Below are 11655 nucleotides of genomic sequence, written 5' to 3'. Positions count from 1 at the left end.
AGAAAGTTGTGTGTAAAGTGTGTGTTTCCAATGCGTAGACAACATAAAATAACTTTTGTAAAACGCTCTTGATGTCTACACGATTTCCATTCTCCTAAAATGGCATTTACAAAGCGCAGTTTGTTGTTTCTTCGATCTTCCCATGCAGCCAGCCACTTATTTTTCGGTTTACTGCATGCTGACTTCAAACAATTCCTGTGCGGTATGTTCATTTGCTTTATTTGAGCGAATCGGGTCCCCGATTCCGACATGGATAGGGACCCAACCGAATTTAATGCTATATTTTCGTGTTGCGACTTTATATTATTCGTGATGTTGTCTGTTAAGGCTTCAGTAGCATTTCTAGAGTGCAGTGCTTTGCACAAATTCAGAGAACTAGTGCAGGGGATTCCACTTTTAACGTTCTGTTTTGCAATTTGATCTACAGCCACAGCAATGGCATAACATTCGGCAGTAGAAAACCGAGGCACACTGGGGCAGTCGCATCATTTTTTCTCTTTTACCTTAACTAGGGCACTTCCAACATGCATTTATATTTCGGGAAATAAATAATATTTCGGGAAATAAATAACGTTAACGATACTGACACTCTCCAGTCAGACCTCAATTTGGTGTCAGACTGGTGCACTACATGGAATATGGAATTAAACATTAATAAATGTAAAGCTTTGCGTGTTTCCCGTGCACCTAACGCTCTTCCTTCTTATTATCTTAACGGCACTCCTCTTGATTGGGTAAAAACATACAAGTACCTAGGTATTCATATCACTCAAAATTTAACATGGTCTATTCATATTGACTACGTTATTAATAACGCTAACCGCATGTTAGGGTACTTACGTCGCAATTTCTCAGCCGCTCCCTCATCTCTTAAGCTTATACTCTATAAAACACTTATACGTCCTAAACTAGAATACGCAGCATCAATATGGGACCCTACACATGATAACCTTGTATATTCCTTGGAACTAGTCCAAAATAATTCCGTTTGCTTCATTCTTTCAAATTACAACCGTACGGCAAGCATCACAGCCATGAAATCTAACGTGTCACTCCCACCGTTACAATCTCGCCGTAAAATTGGTCGCCTAACCCTATTTCACAAGCTATCTCATCACATTACGCTTCACGACTATTTCATATCACCCCCAGAATACATTTCACGTCGCATCGATCACCGCCACAAGGTTGGCATCCCAACATGCCACACCAAATCTTCTTTTCAGTCATATCTTCCTGGCACATCTGTGGAATGGAACCGCCTTCCCCCCGATATTGCAGCCATTGCAGATAACAATACCTTTCACGACGCAATAGCTAACATTGTTTATTCTGAAAGAAGCTGATCATGTGTTATATCTGTTTCCACTGTGTTGTGTATAGTGGTGAGCAGCCTTGTCTAGAGCGCTTGAGCAGTGCGCACTTGGTAACAAAAACCGAAATTAGAGAGCAGCCCCTCATTACAGGGCAAAGTTTTCGTGCCTGCTTTGTTTACGAGGCTATCTGGCGCTACTTCCGTGCAAGCGTTGCAGCTGGACCCTAGAAGCTGCCACAAAATCTGGATTTGTTTACAAGGAAGTGCACCGCCCGAGCGCTCTAGACAAGGCTGCTCACCACTGTACATTGATTTTATGTTATTTACGCTTTGTGAATGTTGTTTGTTTTAATCTGGAGAAAATTTATTTTGCACTACCTGTTTTCACTGTATTATATTCATTGTTCCTTATCCTAATTAACCCACTCCCCTCTGTAATGCCTTTGGCCCTGAGGGTACAATAAATAAATAAATAAATAAATAAATAAATAAATAAATAAATAAATAAATAAATAAATAAATAAATAAATAAATAAATGTCTTTCAGCCATCAGTATCAAATTCAGTGTAGGTATCATATTTTGCTTGCAGTGCGAAGATTTCTTGTAGTACGTGCTCCTTTGGCGTTTACGTTTTGTGTGAATGTGTTGATGTGAAGTCACATGCTGTAGGGAGGCTGTACCAGGGCGGCAAATGGTCTTGTCTCGGTACACTGTAAAGTATGTAGTAAAGCTAACGCTTCGCATTTATCTTCAAAGAGCAGTACTAATGGTCTGACAAAATGTGGTTTGTTGTTGAAGAATTTTTTATCCGGACACTTGGTGACAATGCGATGGCAGAGATGGCAGAGATGGAGAGAACGAATTTTTAGGACGTAAGCGAGAATCGAGGAATCTGAATGGCGTGCCCTCTCTTTAGACAGGGCTCATTACTAATGCTTCAAAGTAAAGGCTGAAGAAAACATAACAGCTACTCTGTTGTGAGGGGAAAACTTAGACCAGTTCTAATCTGCACGAGCAGCCAGTTTATTTAATGCAATTTGTATTTGTCTCTGACAGGTTGATATGCTGGAGGAAGTGCATGTCATTTGCAGATCATCTACATAAACCGAATACATTATGAACTTGGGGATTATTTTAGTTAAGGGCATCGTGCCCTGAGATCTACGATTATGCAGATTGCAAGGCACAGCAAAACTGAGACGCGAGATTCAAGAGCCTTACGGCTTCACTAGAGAATTTCATCGAAGCAGTGTCCTTGGAGGAGCTAGTTTTAGTCGTGGCTTTTCCTTTCACAGACGACGACCGGTCCCAAGTTCCGCCGGGCACCCTATGGCGATAAGTTACGCACAAGCTTTCCCTTGACCTGGTGCTCGGCTCTTGTTGGGTGAAATAATTGGAAAATGGGTCCTTGATCTCACCTTGTGTATACCAAAAAAAAAAAATACCTTGTACTACTGACTGTCCTCTGTGGCCGACGCTTCCCTTGCGCCATTAAAAATAATGCCCTAAAAATAGGGGGTATCCAATCATCAACTACAAATAACTGACATCGAAGAGCTCTTGTTTAAGGAAGGAGTACACTATAAGGGTGTCAGAAGCTAAAAAAAAAGCCAAAGCAATTTCAATTAAAGAATCAAACGTAACCGTGAAAACGAAATGATTCATTCGACGCATGATCTCATGATCGATTTCATACTTTATCAAAATTATCAGACAAAATACGCATAAATTGAATAACAAAGGCCACAGAAGATAACATTCCATCCACTCCCTGAACAACCGCCCACAAACGATTAATGGAAACGCCAGTACTATAAAGCAATATAAAGACCATGCACGTGCAACTCCAGGCGTGTGTGCAACCAGAGCTAATTAAAAGCAACATAAATGCACATTAACGGTAAGTTCGTACGGACCAAGCGGGATGTTTTGGCACCAGAGTCCATGCAGCCGAGTGTTCTTTTCGTAAATGTCCAGCGTAATAGACTTGAAGATCCCATCAGCAGTTGCTTCCTCCCTACTTGGCACCGCTTTGCAAGCTCCGCTTCCTTTGCGCAAAGATGTTTTCCTTGCGCTCTTCCATTGATTCCACACTGAAATGTGCCGGCAGAAAGAGGAGGCCAATGAAAAACGTCGCTACACCCAATGCGATGGCCGCTCTTTGCAGCGTCTGCACATTGGGTGGCATCAGCTTGTCGACGTACTTAATCAGCACCGCCGTGACTTTGCCCAGAGAACCGCACATATGAGCGAAAGAAAGCCCGCTGCATCGCACCTGCATGGGAAAAATGTCCACAGTGAGTATGTAGAGGGGAACGTAGGCCATGTTGAATAGTGTATAACCCGCCGCGATAGCCCAGGCAAGCGGCGGTAGAAGTGCGTAAAGCGTGAGCACGGCCTGAGTAGCTATGCAGGCAGAAGACAGAAGTGAGAGAACGACGGCGGGGTAGCGTTGGCCGTATAGTGTTATAATGAAGTACGCCGCTATCATAGCCACGACGTTCAAGATAGTGGAAATCCCTGAGATGTCGTGCAGGCTGCCTGCGGCGAGCTCCAGGTTGGGACTGAAGTAAGCGACGTAGAAGAAGAACCAGCAGCCAAATATGACGAAACAGCGACAGCGCATGGTGCCGGTGAAGAGGCGGTAGAAGTGAGGTGTCTCCCTGCCTTTCTTCTTATCGCCAGACGTCAGGACGTCGATGACCGCCTGCAAGCGTTCCTTGACCATTCTGGCATCGTCCTTGTTCAGTCGAGTGGCCCAAAGTGCCACCTGCTCAGCCTCTTCGTATCTGGCGTGCACTAGAAGCCACTGCAGCGACTCACTCGTCAGGTAGACCAATGCAATAAGCAATACCGATGGCACAGCTATTGCGAGGTGAAGGGCTCTCCAGTCGAAAGCGATGATGCTCACTGCGCTCACGTACGGAAATGCCACGGCCGTTGGGATGCAGACGGCGAGCGCCACGAACGCCTCACGTCTACCTGGTGGTGTTGATTCAAACACGAGGATGCTCGTGGTAACTTCCAGTACGCTCGCCGATGCCGAAAACAACAATCGCAGTATCACGAACGTCTCAAACGATTGCGCGAAGCACTGAGACACTGCGGAGCTGAACAAAATGAAAACAAACACGTACAGCACGGGCCGGCGCCCCAACCTGTCAGACACGAATCCAATCAGAGGCACGCAGACAGCGCTGCCAGTCAGGAAAGTAGCGTGGGACCAGTGCACAAACCAGGCTCGGTTGCACACCAAGTCCCATTCAGTAACGACGGAGTAGCCGTGCGAGCTCCTGACGTAGTCCCAGTGTTCGCAGGGCACCTCGGAGGCGTTGTGCTTGGAGGCTGCAGTGCGCGGCCGGTCGTAGCGTGAGCAGTGGCTGTAGCTGCCGTCGGGCCGACGCGGAATGCTGGAGTTGAACCACAGCGCCGTGGACATGTACGAGTATTCCGACGGCGGCCGGCACCAGTAGTTGATGGGGAGACTGTTCACCGTCTGAGCCGAAATCTGCGCGTACGACACAAAGATGGCGGCCTGGGCGAACAGCAGCAGGAGTACCTGATAGCGACCGCTGCCGAGGACGTACGTGCCTTGGGCCGTGCTTTCCGAAAGGGGCTGCTGGTCATTCCCTTTGACACATGGGATAGAAACACATTCTTGAACAGGGCTCTCTGCACCTTTGGTGTCAGGTTCAGACATGGCAATGGTAGATGAGCTGGGTTTGTCGCTCTTTTCTTCTTCTTCTGGATTTCCCTGATCGCCAGCACGCTCACATGGGATTTTTGCCGATGGAGCAATTGAATGAAAGTGATAGCTTGAGGAACTATATGCTTTACTCGACATAGCAACATATATTTGGTTGTGGAAAATATTTGTAGTAGTGTGGAATTTCAGTAGGTTTCGTGCAATAAGCACACTGGCGGATGGAAGCGCCAGTTACGCGCGCAAAATTAACCACAATGAAAAGAAAACGAAGTTGTAGTTTGCAAGTCTGGCCCGCCCTTCCGATTCTTGGCCGATACCCCAGTGTGGGTATGTGCCATTCTGTCAAAGGCTACAACAACAACAACAACTGTGTCTTGGCCGATCCCCCGCAATGGATACGCGCCGTTATCTTACCGAGGATAGCAACAAGAATCCACCACCGTGGGTATGCGCCATCACTTCAGAGGCAACAAAAACTACAATGCAGAGTAAAGATCGCTACCTGTTGTTCTGCCGCCACTTCTCCTTATTACAAATTTCGTTTCACCAGCTGGGTCTGCCTGTCTCCACTGCGGTTGTTCTTTCGATTGGCGCTTCTTTGCTTGGACGAAGCAGTAGGAGTGTGCACTATGCTCTGCAAAATTCCATTCCATTCTGTGTTTTTCTGAGTTTCCATTCTGGGTTTTCTTCCCTCCCCGCCCAGTCATTGCGAACTTGAAACATTGCATACATTATGTCCTAATTTGTACATAAGCAATTGTCCTGTATTGGATCTCCTAGTTAACTGGTCTCCTGTCGTTCGGCTGTCCAATCTGACAGCCTATACCCTGTTCTTACTTTTTCTTCCGTCTAGACGCTACTGTTTCCTGCAATTCACCGCCTGTGTCTTGGTCACTTCCCCGTAATCAGTATGTTCCATTTTTATTTCAGTACAACCAACAAACCATGAACAGTATGTCGAGAACAACAAGTAAAACTATAGTTAGGGCGAGCTGATTCATGTTGAAAGAAAAAAACTGGTAATGGCGCAAGAAACGAGGACACAGAAAGCACACAGGCGTCAGTCTTGTGTTTTGTGTGCCTTCTGTGTCCTCGTTTCTCGCGCGAGAACAACAACAACGAACAGTAGAACTGCAACCATCCTTTGAAAGCTAACCGAAGGCACTTTTCAGCCGACAGGTTTGGTTGTTGGTTCCAATTCACGTAAAGGAAGTTCTCTTTGATTGGATATCAGACCACCGCCGCATTTATTCAAATCAAGTGGATTATTTCGTAGTGAAGTCAACCTTTAATAGACCTACTGATTCATTCATTTATAATATTATCCTGTTCAAAACGGCCTTAGGCAAAAGTCACCAGCAACCTGAAACCCCGTGCAATGACCCTCTCCTTGCTGCCGCCCATTGCCACCATTTGTTATTTCTGTGCTGTGCTCATTCTGTGTCAGCGAACGATGCTCACGGTAATGTGAAGCGTTGAAGACACACTTGCTGCGAACAATTCCACGTTTAAATACTTAAGTCATTCAGTGTTCAGCATTTTCAAGTTTTGCGGTAGTTTTTAAATATTAAATCACTATATCCTTTCCCGCCGGCTCTTTCCTTTTTAGGGAACTTATTTGTCGGTTCTGGTAGGCTCGATTAGCACTAACTCCTTCTATTCAATTTTTCTTCTCCTTTGAAGCTAACACAATGAGCCGTGTCCGGAAGCCAGTGTGGAGTATAATTTCAAGCGGGATACTACTTTGTTGCCTTCAAATTAATTTCGAAACTGTCTGTTTTTATTTTTTTCTTTATCATTACAATCTTCAACATTTTCCTGTTATATTACTAACCTTGCCTGATTCCTGAACTATCATTGCTGCGATCATTTGACTTAACAGAGAGGAGGAGTTAAATTTCTTGTAGCGAATGCGTCCAACCATGCCTAACCACCTGTTGTCGGTATGTGCATTGTCTACGCAGGCCAAGAAGAGTAACAAGAAATTACTTTTTGAACATGTCGGTTAAATGATAAAGTAAGAATTTCACCTTAGTACACAGAAAACTATGCTTTTGTGGAACATAATTATAGGAAAAGGAATGGAAGCACGCTAAGGGAAGGCGAAGTCAAATTCAAGCAATGATCATTTACTTGCTGAACCAAGACACACCAGCAAGGAACATGTATGCACGTGGAGCCTTTGGAAACCACCTTCAAAACTGACACGGTGGCGCACTGCCTTCGATTTCTTGATGACACAGCGTGCACGTTCATACCTCTGACCTACTGTTGTCAAGAGGCTGTAGATTCGATTCAGTCCCATTGGATGTTTTTTCTCCATTTTCTACACAAGACGGAAAGCTCCTATCAAGCGGATTCGCTACGAACGGAGCTGAGGACGTTGCTTTTACTCGCCTGACGCCCCATTTCCTGTTTGAAATGCTTTTGGACTTCAGCAGGGATGACATAAAAGTAAAGCATCCATCTCGTGGGCAAGAGGAAAGCGGTTCGAATCCCAGTGCGCGCAATTCTCCATCGGGTAAAGGAAAATTCGCTTTTGGATTGAATTGCATAACTAGGCCTGGGGTGCTGCCTGATCTCGTGGACCACAGCAGACAACGCATTCCCTCACCAAAACCTTATTTGACCACCCTTGTGTTGCACTCGTCAATCTCCTATTTGAATGAAACAATTAACCCTCGGCCCTCAGTCCGCAGCGGCTGCGGTCAGACCTGTGACGCAGCGCAGGTTGCTAATAATCTCTTGCTCCGGACAGGGGCCCAATGCAGACTCATCCTAGCAAAATTTAACACAAGAACCTTATCCAGTGAGACTAGTTCAGCAGTGCTGTTTGAGGAACTAGAGGGAATTAAATGGGATGTCATAGGGCCTGGTGCAGTTAGGCGGAAAGATGAGGCGTATACAGTGCTAAAGGCTGGGCACGTGCTATGCTATCGTGAATTAATGGACAGATGATAAATAGGTGTGGGTTTCCTCATCAATCAGGATACAGCTTCCAACATCGAGGAGTTCTGTATTCACGAGAAGGTGGAAGTTATCGTACTTAAGCTTAATAAAGAGGCGCAAATTGAAGGTAGCACAGGCCTATACGCCTATATCAAGCCACGATGACCAAATCGTAGAAAGTTTCTATGTCCGCGTGAAATCAGCAATGAGCAAAGTAAAAAAGAAAACGGTACACCTTACTGATGGGTGACTTCAGTGCCAAGGTAGGCAAAAATCAGGTTAGAGAACAGGCAGTGGCTATCTCTGGCGTAGGCTCAAGGAATAGCATGGGGGAAAGGGATCATTAGAAGAGCTTGCAGAGAGGAATACTTTGCGAATCATGAATATCTATAAAATGTTTTTGAATACGTACTGCACAAGAAGGTAAAGCACTTCGTGTGCTTCAGTTGACTCGTTTCTTTTCTGCCTCAGTCGGCAAAATCTCACGATCACGGTAGCTCTCGAACACTTTATCCCACTATCGAGTTAGCGAGTTATAACGGCTCGAGTTATGGTTGCTTTTATGTTGAGTTGGTTTTCTTTGTCCTGTTATCATCACCCGAAGACCGAAGAAGTCGGACGAATTTTACTGAACTTTCGTCCCGATTTTGCTATTAAGTGTTTCGCAGTTTATCTTCAAGTGGCTGGGGTACCCGGTTGCTGACCCGAAAGACCAGAGTTCGATCCCGACCGCGGCTGCCACATTTCGATGAAGACGAAATGCTGGAGACCCGAGTACTGGGAGATACCCGTGCACGTGAAGGAACCCCAGGTGGTCGAAATTATCTGGAGCCTTCCACTACGTCGTCTCTCATAACCTGAGTCGCTTTGGGACGCCAAAGGGCACAAAACCAAACAAAATCAAAGCATTCGGCGTCCCTGCCGGCCTGTATCGTTCTCTTGTGGTATCGATGTAAAAAGACGCACATGCACAAATAAGCCCATTTTTTTTTCGTTTGGGGAGAATAAAAGAATAGAGAGGGTAAAACAGAAAAAGCCAGATTGAAATTATCATAGGATGGCAAGTATACCCTTTACTGCATCTCCCAAGGCACGAAAGGCATTTAAATTTAAATTTCAATTTGATTTATTTTCCAGAAAATTCTGGCGGCGGCTGCCTGGACTAAAAGCTGTAGGTATACAGCTTGACAAGGCACAGGCAGCCGTTACAAGGCATAGGAGCAGACTTTGTTGAGAACATTGACATACACACACAAAAAAAATATAAAAACGAACACATAGTCAGGTTACAGTTTTCACAAAAACAGGACATCCAGAAAGCACAAAATCATCAATAAATTACAATAGGGAAATACAGAAAACAAATCCGCCCATCGGCCAATCAACGTCGCTAGATCCGGTAATTGTAACTAACTTTCTTTACCAACTTGGTAGCGCCGCCTGGCTTACTCCTGTGTTGCTTTCGTGCGGCTGTTTAAAGCTGTTAGCATGGAGATTGTTAACTCCATCACGTGCGGCATTACAACAAAAATCAGCATTCAACGATTTACGTCCACAAACATTCTCGCTCAGAGAATTTTTCAGTCGGCATCTGGCAGGAGGAAGCAGAAGCATAGAACCAATATTTCTGTTTTCTCCTACTAGGCGGCGCTGCCAGGCTTACCCGCTTTTGCTCAAAAAGTAGAAACGCTGAATAGTAAGAACTTACTCAAAAATAGAAACAACAGACCAGCAGAGGATTGGTGGAGACGGCCAATAGAGTAGCTGAGAAATCTGAAGAAAATTGGCAGTTAATCCGAAGATATTGAGCCCGTTACGATTAATGGCTAGGTGACACTTGTCACCATGCCGATACAAAAAGGAGGCACATAACTATCTATTTATCTAGCTGCCTGCGTTTCTTTCAAACGGCTGTGTAAGGACAGTTGTTAAGATGGAGGTTGTTAAGGCCCAATCTCAAAAATACATAATACAAAGGGAACGACGGAAATCCACAAACAAGCTCACTCAGCGAACTGTACAGAGTCGGCATCTAGCAGGAGGAAGCAGAAGCACAAGAGAATGGGCAATCACTAATTCCCTTTTTACCCACTAGGTTGCACGGCTAGGCTTTGCACGCCAAGAAATTAGACGGTAACAGGTGGGCAACTGAGGTATTTAAGTACTTTGCAGAAAGAGCGTTGGCTCAAAATGGCGGAAACGAAGTAATACTCTAACCAGTAAGTATGCAGGGCACAAAGACGGAGAAATAAAGAGCTTTAAACTACAGGTAAAAAACGCGTGGGATAAAAACTGGATTAATTCAATGGAAAAGAAGCAGAGTGTAGAACAATATCAAACTTGGAATAGGCAGATCAGGAAGGAATCGTTCTATGGTAACTCAAGAGGCAGTGCCCTATTCATTGAAACTAGATCACGGTGCCTTAGAACGCGCAGCTACAAAAATAAATTTAACCTGAAAGATGACACATGTGCTGTGTGTGGTAAATCTGTAGAAACAATAGAATACGATGGTAGCCACCTGGATGTCGATGCAGGCACAGACACTCCCCTTGGGCCCTAGGGTTTAGAGTTAACGACGGTCATGTAATTAAATTTGCGCTGGAAGTTAGCAAAAGGCGATTCGAAGATTAGTGGCTTAAAAGCGGGGAGGCGACGTAAGGTTAGAAGTGTCGGACTGAAAACGTATTTAGAGAAAATGGCGAATTTTAAGACCAATTTATGGCACAGTTAAATAAGATTAAAAAAAAAAGCCGTGCATGGTGGTAAATGCCACCACCTCGTTTCAAAGGAGACGCTCCTATTTCCATCTATCGATTCAGCTGCCTGTGTTGCTTTCACGCGGCTGTTTAGAAAACTTTGAGTTGTTAACACGGCGGGTGTTAAGGCAGACCCATTGAGTTTGGCGTTAGAACAGAAATCCCCAATTCAACGCGAGCGATTGAAATCCGCAGAGAGCGATTTTAATTAATGACTTTTATCCTCACCGGAACCACTACTTTCTCAAAATTTGTTGGCGCCACAGCTAATCAGGTGCATAATCAGTGAACCATGCGAGAGCGGTTCGTGGCGTACTGGAGCTTGTTACCTCGGTAATCGTGACAGTCCGTTGCACACCGGCAGGTTCCCAGTCTGGCGGTTGTCTCTGCCTACATACATGTATAAGGATGAGCACAGCCCTTCGGTCCCTCCAGTCCTTCTGGATCGGCCTACCCTCGGTGACCGCCGTCACCAGGCTGGCGAGCTGTTCTCCGCACTCAAGGCAGAGGCCCTTCACAAAGCAAGGCGGCACTTCATCGAGTCCAGGGGCAGTGCAAGTATACTTATGCGTGTTAGGGTGTGGTCAACAGTCTCTCTAGAGTCTCTCACAAATAATATGATAGACTGTCTCTGGATGGCTGCAATGCAAGCAGTTCGGGCTTGCTTCAACTCCAATCTTGTGTAGGTAGCGTTTAGTGAACGCTACACCAAGCCGCAGCCGATGGATGGATAACGTTTGATGGTAGAAGTTGCAAATCACCTTACGTGCTAAAAACATGTAGCTCTAATATATTGCGCCACAACTAATTTTTGTCGATTGCCTGTCCAAACACGACCATAATACATAGTACCCTTCCCCAACCACCCCTCAACCCCCTCCCCCCCCCCAAAAAAAAATAAAGAACCGCCAACCTTCCTGCGTT

At 45.3% G+C, this 11655-nt stretch overlaps 1 protein-coding gene across 1 annotated transcript; it reads right to left on the bottom strand.

Annotated features, from left to right (window-relative positions):
• Window positions 1-3334: 3334 nt before the first annotated feature.
• On the bottom strand, window positions 3335-5017 carry LOC149340924 (solute carrier family 22 member 20-like). The gene has a single exon (XM_089551203.1). It carries the CDS (start codon window positions 5015-5017, stop codon window positions 3335-3337), a length of 1683 nt encoding a protein of 560 aa, XP_089407329.1.
• Window positions 5018-11655: the final 6638 nt, after the last annotated feature.

This window comes from Amblyomma mixtum, chromosome 6 (assembly GCF_055824585.1).
Source record: "Amblyomma mixtum isolate Tamu chromosome 6, ASM5582458v1, whole genome shotgun sequence".
Classification (NCBI taxonomy): Eukaryota; Metazoa; Arthropoda; class Arachnida; order Ixodida; family Ixodidae; genus Amblyomma; species Amblyomma mixtum.
This window is presented reverse-complemented; position numbering and strand designations above follow the sequence as displayed.